This window comes from Trematomus bernacchii, unplaced genomic scaffold (genome assembly GCF_902827165.1).
Source record: "Trematomus bernacchii unplaced genomic scaffold, fTreBer1.1, whole genome shotgun sequence".
NCBI lineage: Eukaryota > Metazoa > Chordata > Actinopteri > Perciformes > Nototheniidae > Trematomus > Trematomus bernacchii.
Genome location: NW_022988043.1, coordinates 940754 through 955452, shown reverse-complemented (window position 1 = coordinate 955452; position 14699 = coordinate 940754). Strand labels below are relative to the sequence as shown.

Below are 14699 nucleotides of genomic sequence, written 5' to 3'. Positions count from 1 at the left end.
AAATCAGTGGCCTGTTATACAGAAGGCTTAGCATATTTTTCCAGTCACAATTAAATATTTCTAGAATAATCACACACATATATATATATATATACACTTTCATTCTACCAAATCTTCTCTGTAATGTGCACCCAGAGAACCAGTCTTTTGTATTCCTTATAGTCATAGTGTTTCAACCAGTTCATACACTGGGTGTTTCTCAATCGCGAGTAGGCTTGCTTGGTAGCACATGTCTGCCGAGCATCTTGCTTCAGAAGCGAGTCAAGTATACTTCCTGCCATTCAGAAAACAAAGAGTGGAACAGGCTAGCAAGTGTGCAGGTGTGCGTCATATGAGAGGCCCCGCCTTACATTTTCCGCCACAGATTTTGGAAATTGGTCCGTGCGCAAAGCATTGTGGGGATTTTAAGACCGCGGAGTCTACTCATGTTCAGCCTCGATATTTCTCCAAACGGAGTACGCCGGGCTCGGTAGATTTCCAAGTATGCTGGAGATTGGAACAGTACTTCGGCGGCACTCGATGACGTAGTATGCTTGAAATAGTGGCTCTGCAGCAGCTTTACTCGCGATTGAGAAACACCCACTGCCTTTGTTTTTGTCTTTTAAAACAATTTACAACCTTATCAAATTCCGATATCACTTTCCAATCAACAGACCTCAACACATCCACTCATGGGCACACTGAGCTGGTCTCAGAAATTGCCTACAAAGTACAGGCTGTACTGGTGGAGGAGGACGAGGAAGAGGAAGAGGAGGATCACGAGGAAGAAAAGGCTGAAACACAACAACAGTCTTGCACTATCATCGCAGAACCAGGCGAGACTGAGGATCATGAGGAAGAGGTAGAGGAAAAGAAGGAGGAAGAAGAGGAAGAAAAAGAAGTAGAAGAGGACAACAAAGAAGAGAAGGAGGAATTACAGCTTACAGTGGACCATCCAGTGGAAAAGCTGCAGGAGGAAGAGGAGGCAAAGGAAGATGAAGAGGAGAATGACCAATCAGAAGACGGCCAGGATCCCTCTGACATGGCTGTGCTTTCAAAGAAAGAGGAAGAGTCAACAGCTACAGGTAGCCCTTTTTTCTTCTTCACATATCCTGTTATTTTGACGGTATTAACCTTTGTGATACGCTGTCAGACAGCATTTATATTTAAATGATGTCCCTGCAGCTTTCCATAAGTTGAAATGACATTTGTATAAAGTGCACAATGACCAAAGGTTACAACCATTATTTCAGATGGCGAACCCATTTGTGAAGTAAACAACCACGAGACTGTGGTCCTGTCAACCAATGGGATCACAAATGGCGAGGGCACAAATGGACAAAATGGAATAGGTTTGGCAAATCAAATGTTCAAACAATATTATACAATGTAGGGTTATTTAGCGATAACTAAATACATTAATTACCTGTGCTGATGGATCTTTGTCAATGCTTTTTCCTCTGGTGTTCCTCAGGGCGGTCTCTGAGTCCCTCTGACACAGAGCTCAGCTCACCAGAGCTGACTGGGAGCTACGATCTCCATGGCACTGCAGAGGAGGACGACGTCATTGAGGAAGAGGACCAGATCATCTCTGAAAATGGACAAGAGGTACTGTATCTACAAACGCTTTGTACTTGTACATTGTTAGTCCGAAACTCAACATTTATTTTTAACGGAAATTTGCTATTAGAAAAATGTATAGTTGAATATTGACTTCTAAGTCCAAAGGTCATCATTGATCATATTTTTCTTATTTTCAAAAATGTCCTATGAGAAAAACAAAAGTCTGTCCCTCAATACTTTCCTAAATAAGATTTAGATATTTACAAATAAGTGACAAACATATTTTTACTTTGAAAAGGTTCATTTAAGTTTTTTAATTACTTAATACTGTAGTTTTCAGCGAACAGAAGTATATTGTACATGTGTTTGGGACAATTTACTACTAGTTGGTATTTAAAGCACCAGCGTTTGTGGGATTTAAAATTAACTGCAATGGGATAGTGAATAACTTTTTGAATAGGCGACTATTCAGTAGTTTTGTTTAAAAATATCAAATATGACAAGCTTTAATCTTTCAAATGAAAGTTAATAAATACCAATATTTCCATGTTATTCATTTAGTTTGCCTTGTTAGTTAATCAAGAGATGCCGTAAACATGATTACAGCTTTTTCTGATTCCATCTTCCTCTTCACTTCAGGTTTCAGCCGAGCGACAAATGTGTGTCCGAGCGTTGTATGACTACCAAGCAGGTAAGCTGCCATTTACAGGATAATCGCCACACATGTGCAAATAAAGTGCCTCCACTTAGTGTAATTACACTGTGATTAGTGGGTCTTCACCATGTTATCTTGCGGTTCCCACAGAGGACGAATCTGAGATCTCCTTTGAACCCGGTGACATCATAAAAGACGTGGAGACGGTGGACAAAGCTTGGTGGAGGGGGTGGAGCAAAGATGGACGCCAAGGCTTATTCCCTGCCAACTATGTAGAGACCATATAGGCAGGCAGAGAAACACACACACACACACACACACACACACACACACACACACACACACACACACACACACACACACACACACACACACACACACACACACACACACACACACACACACACACACACACACACACACACACTCAAACTCAGGGAAACCATCTCCCCTTACATTTGTTCATGTTTTTATCTTAATCCTCCCACTCAAACTTTGTACTCTCTGTTTTGTTGGAAGGATAAAGAACAATGTGACTCTGTTTTGTAGAAAGCATAAAGAAACGTGTGACTCTCTATTTTTGATGTTTTCTGAGCAAAACAAAATATACTCACAAGTATGCAGAAATTACCCAGCCTTATTTTCTTGGATGAAATAGCGGAGACCTTTTCTTGGACCAAAATAACTTATTTCCTTTTGAGATAGAGCAGGAATGTTGGTGGGAGGGATGCGATCACGATGACAAAGGATCAGAAACGTGCTTTTCTTGTGACAAACACAAAGAGTTTTCATAGTGTATCGTCGTTTTTTTTTATCCAAACATATAACAAGCATTCCATTCTGCTCACATTTTGCTTTGTGTGTTACATTGCTAAAAAAATAATTGTACTGCTCTTGACTTGTATATATAATCAAGATACATGTATCAGACATCATCTTATAATCACATTCCTGAGTTATTTTGTAGCACTGTTTTGTTACTGTCTCACAGAATATTTTAATTACCAGAACAGATAAACAAGCAGAGGAAAAAAAGGCACTGTGTTGACATCAGTGTTTTGTTCATATGGTGATGTCCGTCAACAAATTGTGTTATCACGTCTCGTCTTAATTTTTCCTAGATTTAAAAAATGAAAGCATTCACTCGACACACGGATGATGAGAGAAAATTATTTCTATTTTAATCTCCTGTAATATCTTAATAATCTACACTGTATATAAGAATGTATAAAAAGCATCAAAGATCTTCTCTTTTCTATACTTTGCTTGTATGTTGTATGCCTGTTTGATGGTGTGTATGTACTTTGTATTTACTCCAAACTTACAAATATACAGCATCAACAAACTCAGTTTTAAAATGTGTGCCTCCTGTTTGATTCTTCCTATTCACATTTTTGAACAACCAAACAAAAAACTGTAACCGATATTATCATTTTTGTCAGATGTTTCTGAGTGTCCACGACCTTTCCAATTTTTATTTATAGCTTCTCTAATATGTTGTCATGTTAATGGGCCAAGACCTCTCCGAATTTAATTCCCAACAAAGAATAATTCCTTTAAACCTTCAGCAGGAATTCTACAATTATTCAACATTGCACATAATAAACCCTAAATACGTAATTTACATTAGATGCTAATTACTTTATAAAGCAATTGAAAAACAATAAATACTATTTCCATAGCACAAAAAAAGTAATTTATAATTATAACTGTAAGAGCCATCATAAGCAGGTGTTAGCTGGTCTCAGATAACGAATAGCACACATTGTGTCCAATGCAAAACAACTGTAAATAGCTTGTTTGATGATATCATTTTCAGAAAAAAGTACAGTGCATAACTATAAGTACATTTTTAAACAACGTTTTTCCTGAGTAAACTTAATTTCAATGAATGTGTTTTTCTTATTGTACTCGACTATTGCGTTGATTCTTGAATACATTTGGTAGATGAAGAAAATGTTGTGAATTGTAGTGCTGTGTTTGCCCCTATAGGTGGAGACATAGCCTTTTCCAATAAGTCTGTGGCAACACTATTTAGAACAAGCTTACTGAAATGAACAGATTCCTCAGGACAAAAGGCAAAATGTTTTGACAGGCAGAGAGGAGGCTCATTGTTACATACATTTTAGAAGCGGGATATCCAGACATTTCCAAAGCTAAAAATTGCTAATGCTGCTACACCTCAAACAGGATTTTCCCCTTGGTTAATAATGATTGATTGAATATGACATTAATATTTCTCAACCATACACCTTTAATATTTATGTCAGGGCTGGGTTACGCTCTTGTAGTGCCAGTTCAATAACAGTATTTGGCAGATGTGCCTCTGTTCTGAAATAGAGAGGTAATGTTTGACATGGGTCTCATCCTGCGTGAACTGATTCCTGTTGACAGACTAACTAAATCTATCCAGGAGACTATTCTGTCGAGGTTATCCCACAAGGCTAATCATCAGTGATATGTGTGAAAAGGTGATGAGCCTCTTATGAAATACTAATTGGGTTGCCAGGTGAATACCGTGAAAAGCTCAAATGAGCAAGATTGAGAGATAAACCCTAATTTAAGTTTTTAATAAGGAAGCAAAAAAAACATCAATCATATAGAAAATATAAATTTAAATTGGTGTGCATGAGATAGATAAACAGCCATAGAGTAACTGGTAGAGAGAGGCAGATGTGCACAGAGAATGTGAAGTCAAATTGATCTCGACAGTTGTGTCCCCTCTTCTCTCTCTTCGTTCCCATGGTCATCCCATCAATCCAAGAGATCCCTTGTCTCTTCAGATTAAACAGAGTGATAGGGAGACACCAGCTAATGTGCCAGTCGACTTTCCCCTTCCCCATGCCCCTTTGTCTTTAGGCTGTTCATTCCTTCTGTGACCCTCATCAGTAACAAAAACCCTTCGACTGGGGTGCTAAACTAACAGAGAACACCCCCCTCCCTCCTCCTGACTTTCCCGTTATCTCTTATTTAACTGACAGAGCCTATCTGACCAGTGGAGGACTGACAAGTGTGGGACGGCCGAGGTGAAGTGGTGGTAGGGAAGTGCCACTCATTGTGGTGTTATCAGCACAAAGGCCAACGACAGACACCTAATCTGACCTGGCTGCTGATGGCTCGTGGCTTATTGGCCGGGTTTCTGCTCTGAAGCAGATTCTGGCAAACCTTGGAGGGAGGATAAGCTCAGACACACACAAACATATCCACATAAAAAAAGGTTACACACATACATGGACAAACAACAGCAAACGCCCACTATTCTTAGCCTCCATTTCTGAGGTAACCTCATTCTCCTTGCCACTCCTGAACCCCTGCCTGTCATCGTCTAACGTATAGTTTGCTGCAACTGTGATTAATTATGTGTCAGTTTACAAGAGACAAACATCTTACCACAGCAGTCTGATAACTCTGTGTTCAGCCTTCCTTCTTTACTGTACTGTTGCTGCAAGGAAAAGTGTGCAAGGGTGAGGAAATGGGAATTTCTTAATGACTCATTTTGCAGAAGGAAACATGAAGGTCACCTGTCTGTCCTAAAGGCTTCAGGTTACCATTCCAATATGTGTGCCATACAGCTGCCCAGTTGGATCTTCTTCACTCCTAAGAGCTTTGAAAGTTAAAGTACCCACAGCTGTCTTGTGTTCACAAAGATTTGGCAGAACTCCGGCATAGCATGTTTATTTTTAAGACTTAAGAAGCTCCTGTTTCTGTCTTCCCTTGCCGAAATAAAGATCAGTGTTTGTAAGCACCTGAACGTCAGAGCATTCACTGAGAAAATGGCTCTCATTTTCTTCTTGGTTCTTTGTTCTGCAGGGGCAACAGTTACCACAGGCAACATCTCATCCATCGGATCAAACATCACCCGCAGGCAATAGAAACTCCATTGCAACCCTTGGTGCGATATCAAAATGTGAATCCACAACTGATGCTGTTTGCTTTTGAGGCGATCTCAAGGCTACAACTGTTATCTGGGATAGAATAAGAAGAAGAATTTCTCTAAACTGTTATGCTTCCTCACGTAAATCAGCTTTAGCTGGGTGATAATTCCATCTAGTGTAAATCTTGATTAAACCTTTGCTTTTAGACATCTCTCTTGTTCTTGACATTGTCATTTTCTGTTTTCCCTTTAAAGATAATCTTCAAAACCGCTGAAGTAGATAACGCCTCGGAAGCTCCTGATGGCTCCAGCCAAGATTTTACTGTCAGCATATTAATCGGCCCATTAACTTCTGAAGCCCTCTTTGGCAAAGCTCCCTTTCCCCTCCATTGCCATCAAAAAGCTATTTCCCTCGGCCAGTCCCACACAACCCTAACAATGAACAGAGGATTAGAACATCTCTCTGTGTTGAAGCAAAAAAAGAAAAAAATGGATTTTAAAGAAATCTCTTTTCACCAGTCATCGGTGGAGACTAGTTGGCAGCATTTCCTCAGAGGGATTTTTCTGACAGGATTCCCAAGAGGCGCTTTTTGCTTTTACGATACAATTCTTGAGCTTACAATCAGCTAACATGTGGCATTGTGATCCAATCACAGATATTTTTTTCCCCCCTCAGTTCGTAAATGGTTAAGTCTCTTAGTCTATTGTGAAGGATTCTTCAAAGTGGTTGGGAACCACAGGGGAACATTGGTAGTTGTTAATTAATGCAGCAGACTCCGTACAAATGCTTTATTTTCCTGATTCGAAAGATGAACAAAATAAACCATGCTTGGAATCTATAGCAACAGGCGCGTCCAAATCGCTTACGTCATCTCCAAGCCGTTATCCTGGACAATAAAATGCTGTTGTTTCTCTAAAAAAACATAAGTGATTTCTATAAACCCTGCTGTGGTTCCAGAAGAAATATCACCCTTTCTGGTTGAGGTTTATTGGATTTTTTTTCATACCAATCATTTATGTTTCCATTGAGTAAATTGACGTAAGATGTGTTTTGCTTAAATGACATTTTCTGGTCTTTATGACTATCATTGAATTTGAAAGAAATGGGAAACATGACAGCAGCTGTGGTAACCGCTGAAAGGCATCTAGGCAAAATGGTCCAAGATGAATGATGGATAATAGGGTTTAATCTTAAGATTTTCTAAATTGCTTTCAATCCAGTAAATGACTTTAAATGTTCTGGATTGCTTGTAATAGTACACATTTTCATATATTTTGTTAATATAAAAGCAATTTTAAACCGTTCTTTGAAGAAAAAGTGTTATATTGTCAAGTAAATGATGACTTTAAACTGAAGACTAAATCGCTTTCAGAAGTCACCAGTCAGCATGTGAAGGAGGGTTAAGTCCTGGTGCTCAATAATGATGTGAGCTGTCCTTTAAGACTAGGGGTGAAAGCCCTCGTTCTCCTGGTGACTCACTCAAATACACACGCACACACACACACACACACACACACACACACACACACACACACACACACACACACACACACACACACACACACACACACACACACACACACACACACACACACACACACACACACACACACACACACACACACACAGGGTTTCAACACACACACTGCCTGTGGCACGCACCACAATCACTGCCAGATGCTGTGACTTTCTTTAAGACAATTCATTTCACAAGTATCTCTGAAGGAGCAATGCCGATGGTGGCATTTGAGGGAGACAAAGTGCATAAGTGTGTGTGCGTGTGCGTGTGCGTGTGCGTGTGCGTGTGTGTGTGTGTAGTGTGTGTTGGTGTTAGTGAATGATGGGGATATGCCGGTGGCAGTGCATGAAAAGGACACATATGAGATCAGATTGAGTTGATACTAATTCACAGCCTGGCCTGAGGACATTAAGCAGGATAAAGTGAGACATCTTTTCTCACACCACTTAGGCTAAGCCCATGGGGACACGTTGTTTATTTCTTGGCCGAACTACATGATTTCAGGCTACAATTGTGGTTAGAGACACAGAAAAAATATATAAACAAGTAGCTGCAAAAAACAACACAGGGAAAATTACTTTGAAGTTTGAAGGTAACGGACAAAAATGTGTACAACCCAATCAATTTACATTTTTAACCCTGCAATATAGGACATGTAGAATAATTTGTGCTTACACTGCTGTTAGGATGATTGTGATGTTAACCGTGCAGATTTATAGTGGATGAGACACCCAGAGCCAGCCCTTGGCAGGCCAGGCGCGGTGCCCGCCCCAGGGGAGGTGGATGATGGAGAGCAAACAGCTAATAATTAATACCATGATTACACAGGCTGCAACAACACAGGGAGACAAACCTTCACACACCCAGGCAGGGACCTGACCAAGACTGATAGCACAGGAGCACGTAAGTACACACACACAGATGCAGATGCACAAATATACAGACACAGAAATGCATGCACTGTACCTGTCTCTCTCACACACACACACACACACACACACACACACACACACACACACACACACACACACACACACACACACCACACACACACACACACACACACACACACACACACACACACACACACACACACATACACACACACACACACACACACACACACACACACACACACATAGTAACAGCAACCAGAGGCAGCACTGACTCAATTAATACCACAGCATCTAACAACTGTGTGTTCAAATTTAGATCAATTAAAAAATGTAAAAGACACACTGGAGCATTAAAGGAAAAAACATTAAAATAAATCATTTTATTGTTCTGTTTCAATTTTACCATGAGTGTCCTGCATGGAAGTTAAAGCCTAACTTATATTATTGTTTAATTTTTGGAGATGTACTGGTGCTTGACTGTTAACAGGGCACCAGTCGCTCTCTGTCAGTTTGGCGGCTTTAAGACATTTAAGGTAAATAAATCCCCTTTGCCTACCAACCTTTAAACCCTACCTGCCATGTGTATAGCCGATACTATAATTCAAAGGCTAAAAGACCATAAAAATGTGTTTAGGCTGTAACAATACCGCCCCGACCCTCCTGTATGTGTGTGTGGATATTACCTCCCAACCTATGTATACAGCCATTACCCAAGCCACACAGTAGGATAACAACATAAAAACGTCACAGTCACCCTCATTAGCAGCCAGCCTGAAGTTCTTTTGATTTGTACGTGCATGCCGTGGTCTGCGATGGCTTCCATATGGGCACCCCTTCATTTTTTAATTTAAACAGCATCACGTTACTCTGAGATGAGGTGATCCCAATTTCTCCAAACCTCAAGTATGTTTCTAAATGTGCTAGACATGTCCAGGATTTCCTACCATTTGAGGGGATACAGGGGCGGTGTGTGTTTTCACTACAATGCGGCTTGCCGAACTCCGTCGTAGAAGGAGCGTGTGTGTGTCAAATCCAGTGGGAGAGAAAGACAGGTTGTGCACAGTAATGTGTATGTGTGCATGAGAGAGAGTGTTTGAGTAAAGAAATGCCAACCATGGAGGAGCAATGCAAGGCCCAGGACTCACAGCCCCTGGCCACCACTTCCTCCCCCTCCGTGCCACATTGACTCTGTTTCCATTACCACAGTGGAAGGAACAATAAAGGGCTGATGTGTGGATGTGTGGTCTACACAGCAGAGGCCTGGTCAGCCAAGGACGGATTTGTCTAAGCTATTGAGACCTGTGTGTGTGTGTGTGTGTGTGTGTGTGTGTGTGTGTGTGTGTGTGTGTGTGTGTGTGTGTGTGTGTGTGTGTGTGTGTGTGTGTGTGTGTGTGTGTGTGTGTGTGTGTGTGTGTTTATTGAGACCTGTGAGTGTGTGGCTGTGTGTGATACAGTTACATGTGTGCATGTGAATGGTCTGACTAAAAGACTAAATCCCAAAGTGCCCTCCAGAGTGAGTTTCTCTACCACACACTCCACCCTGCCTGAAACTCCTCCATTGGACTCCTTTGTCTACTTCTGTAACATAGTGACATCACTATGTAACACTCAAGCTTCTATTTGCTGCCGCTCCGACACATTTTGCGTGACAGGTTAAGGGGCGGGCGGGTGCCAGCTGACCAATCAGACCAGACAGGGCTCTGTTTTCAGACAGAGGGTGAAAAGAGGTGCTGCAGCACGGGCAGTATGAGACAATTTAAGATTTTTAACATTAAAGCATGTTACCATTTCACAGCAGAGGCACAAAATACAAATATGAACCTCAACATTAGCATAATATGTCCTCTTTAAGTTAAGTATTGACATCTACAGTATGGTTTATCTTTGATTTCATATGGGTCTGGATTTGGTTGTAAACCTGCTGCTCTATTGAATTAGATTAGAATTTTAACTGGGTGTGATGACAAACAAAAATTAGCTTATGGTACAATGAAGAGTTTCTCATCCCTTTGTTTCTTTGTTTGAGGAGATGATGACACATTTGATCCTGTCTCACAGTGTCACATGTCAACCTCTTCATGCCCTGTCATTCTGACAGCTCACAGCCCGCGAGGCAAAGGATCATGGGTGCTGTGTCAGACACAGCGGGGAGGTCGGAGGAAGGCAAGCTAAATGTACGTTGTGTGTTTCCGTGTGTGAGCCTATGCGTATGTGTCTTTGTGCGACTATGTGTGTGTATGTGTGTCAGTCTGAAGGGATGGATGCATGCCAAAGGCAAGAGCAACACCATGTCAGAGTGCTAGCAGACGATGCCCATTTCAGATACACTAATTCAAACAGTCAGCTCAGCCATGAAACCATTTCCTCCCATGATTCCTCCGCTCCCTTCCTCTCTGCTCCATGTGCACCAGCAGAGTATTGCAAGGTAAAGCATTATGTTATCTTAACCTTTTCCACAAAACAAAAAACTTGCTCTAACAGCTGTAAGAGCAAGCTTTTCCATTACCTTATGATTAACAGGTTGTAGCCGCCATTAGAAGATTGAATATTGAGCTTCATGGTTTTTCAACTTTTAAACATGCTGTATAGAATCAGATGGAAAACATCTAACGTAATAGTCAGTGGAGAATGGGGAGATCTAAAATGTTTGTATTTATGCCCAAAGGTTTTGTGACCCATCTCAAACATCTTTTATAACAAAATACCAATATCTTGTGACGTTGCAAAACTGTCCTCAGAATTAGTCAGCGTTAGCGAGTTTAGAGTTTTGAAAGCAAATCATTTTTACGAGCTTGGAGTTTTGATGGGGCCTGCTGTATCTTTCTGAAGATCCCTTCATTGATGTGAAAGCCCCCTCAGTGGATAACCTATCAAAGCTAATGACCATGACACTGACGTTGATAGGGGTTGTGGGGGATATGCATTTCTTGACAGTTTCTGCATGTACCCTGCAGAAGACTTTTTCCCCTTTCAAAAGTGCCTCAATTTTTGTATTCATTTTTTACTTAATATTGATGGATGGTTCTTAAAAATAACTGAGATTGCAGATATGTTAAACTATGAGTGTAAAAATGTATTTATTTCCATATTTTAATCAGGTCTGATTCACTTTCCATGATAACCTTTTAACTTAGCTAAGTTTGTCTGTCATAAAGTTTCAGCTGTAACCCAAAATCCAAATTTGAGCCTTTTTCTATTTATAAAATATGCTGGTTTGTCCTTAGTGTCTGCTTGTTTTGCTACTGTTGTTTAACCTCAGGTCCAGCTCCCAACCCATAAGGGGATAACTATCACTTAGACTGACCAGCTTCTTACATGGCACACAGCCTTTTACTTCACCATGACCATCCATCAAAACATATTTGCATATTTCTATTGGCTGAACATTCTTTTTTCTTCTCCACACACACATACATACACAAGCAGCAACGGAAAAGAAAGAACCAAGTCATTCATTTTTCCCACTTCATGGCAATACTGTAATCTGTGGAAAATGTCTTATTTTGTAGAGTTGATGATGCCGTATACAAATGTGCGAATAGAGATATTAAAATAAAAATACAATTCTGAATGACAGCATGTTAGAATGAATGAGACAAACGTCATTTCAATGGTAGCAATGGTATTAAATAATAAATGGCCGGGCCTAAAGCGTAATTGCCCATCAGAGCCTGGAACATTGCACGATTATAAGATCGGTCCAACAAAGACCATTCTGTAGTTTAAACCAGAGAGCAATCATATTACATACAAAGCTAGTGTGGAAATTGTGATGGCCTCATACAAAGATATGAATAGTAGGCCCATAATAGTTGTGGCTTTGCCTGAATGATCCCTTTTGAACCAACAGTTGGTTATAGCATTGCCTTCAAATTGCTTTAGCTGTCCGCCACTGTCAGACAAAAAGAAAACCACCTACTTTCAGTGTTTGGTCAAGATATAATGCGTTTCACAGGTGTGGGAGTCTTGGGGTAATTGGTTATGGGCAGCAGCAACTGGGGCCCCTGTGTACCACCTGGAGAATCATGTTACCCTGCCAACAACCACCCATTTACTCCCAAAGCACCCACCCAGAGTTACACACATACACACACACACGAACACACAGTAGTCACAGAAGGATGTTCCTTGAAAGCAGAAAGAGCGATAACTGGCTTTTGATGTGGTGGTATAAATAGTCCTCACACTGCACAACATGTTCTGTTTTGATGTAATTATGGCGCAGGAAGAGCCTGGTTTAGCAGGAGCGCTCTTGGGCAACCGTTGTTTGGTCGTAAGCAAGGGATTTGGTGAGAAAAACGGTTGCACCTGGCTGTGCTTGGTTTGTTTTGGAGTAGGGAGGAAAAGGAAAGACGTAAGGAGTGTGTGAGACAGACATAGAGCAGGAGAGAATGAGGGACACTCTTTCTAATAGCACATAAATGCACACACACCAACTGTTTCAGGAACACCTGGACTAAAACCTGCTGTAAAGTGGAAAACAACGCCAATTTAAGGCTCAAACAAGCTGGGGCTCTCGTCCGAAATGGATCATTTAGGCCCCGATAAGTCACTAAGACTCACTTGACAACACATTAAATTGATTACATTTACTCAAATCCCCTGATCGCAATAGAAGAGGCTAGTGAAAAAGATGAGGAGATATTTAATTGGAAGACCTTTATAAGCTGATGGAGGACAAAATTATGTAACGCTTACTGTGCTAAGAAGAAAGGAAGAGGCCAAATGTGACGTGAAATACTTTCCCCAGGTATCCACAGTGACAGAGAGCACACTATTTTAATGTGGCCTACAGTTACACTGTCCCAAAGGGTATGATCCCAGTTTATGAAACCTGATTGAGGTCTTCAGGAAGAAATATGTGTGCTGAACACAAGGGGGAGCACTTATCCTTTCCCTGTGTTTCCCAGGCCCACAGCCTGCCATCACTTCAGAGCAAAGCAATCTTTTCCAGTCCATTGTTCCCTCTTATAAATCATAAAGTACTAAGTATGTGTGTGCCTGTGTGTGTATGTGTGTGTTTGTGTGTATGTGTGTGTGTGAAAAAATACTGAACAGAACCAGTCTACTCAACCTAATCACACACACTGCATACATATGGAATATATAAAGAAGCAACAAACTTAAAGTTTGTTAAAAAAAATGGAGCACTTGAACAGACCGAAAATCTGAAAAAATACAATAACAAAAAACAAACACTCGACTGAAATACTGGAATGAAAGATGTAACCTTTTCAGGACATGGAAGGCAACTGTTTTAATTCCAAAACACAATGGAGCTCAACACGCTCCCTCTTAACACTTGTTCAGGCCTGTGGCATTGAACGATTTGAATTCTTACTCTGGTGAGTTTCCCCCCTTCGTGAATTAATTAGTCTTTGCCAAAGCGGGCCACATTTGTCATTCGAATTTATGCTAATGAGTGCCGAGGTCTCGTGGAAGAGCTGATAGGCCAGAGCAGCTGCTCTGTCCTTGCGGGGCCTAACTGTCTCCCCCTTTTTAACTGCTCCATCTCTCTGTCTACTCCTCTGTCTGGCTCCTCATCCCATTTCTCTCTTTCAGGTTTTGTCTGCCTCTCTGCCCCCTCCCCCTTTCCCCTGTTCTCCCTTCAGCTCCTTCTCCCACTCTCTCTCTTACTTGTCTCTCCTCTTGTGGCCTTATCATCCCACCTTCTCCTTTTCTCCAACCTCCTGCTGGTCCTGGGCTCCATGACCTGTCAGTGGAGGGGAGACTGCCCGTGTCCCAGGCTGATAAGGCAGCTAATTATCCAACACTTCACACACCAGGGGAAGTGGATCGGCAAACAGACAGCGTGCTATATGGGCTGCAAAAACAGTGTCAGACTTATGCATGCACCACTAGGAAAACAACACGAGAACACAAGTTTAAAACCTACATAGATAGATAGTAAAACAAATTGTAAATAACTTGAAATTGGTCAAGAATAAAATGGGGGGAAATGATTCAAAGCAAAATCAAAAATACCTAAACAACTGGTTGCTCCTATTTACTCCTGTACTTGTATGTAACTGAAAGCTAGTGGAAAAGTCAACGGCATATCTTGGCAGCAATTTTAGGAGCTGAGCACTCCAATTAAGCCTAGAAATGGGCAATTTGGTGCTCTTTCTGCAAAGTCCAAATTGGTACCATTGAGGGAGAGGTCCACATTCTGTAATGGTCTATTTTGAAGTTTGCTTCAAGTTTAGTGGCGA

At 41.1% G+C, this 14699-nt stretch overlaps 1 protein-coding gene across 1 annotated transcript in view; it reads left to right on the top strand.

Moving 5' to 3' along the window:
* si:dkey-40c11.2 (drebrin) overlaps window positions 1–2564 on the top strand; it is a 31993-nt gene extending 29429 nt beyond the window's left edge. The window contains exons 12-16 of the mRNA XM_034118470.1: window positions 654–1064; window positions 1233–1331; window positions 1454–1587; window positions 2182–2233; window positions 2348–2564. Coding sequence (XP_033974361.1) covers window positions 654–1064; window positions 1233–1331; window positions 1454–1587; window positions 2182–2233; window positions 2348–2484 — 833 coding nt within the window. The 3' untranslated portion in view covers window positions 2485–2564. The remainder of the gene's footprint in view (window positions 1–653; window positions 1065–1232; window positions 1332–1453; window positions 1588–2181; window positions 2234–2347) is intronic.
* Window positions 2565–14699: the final 12135 nt, after the last annotated feature.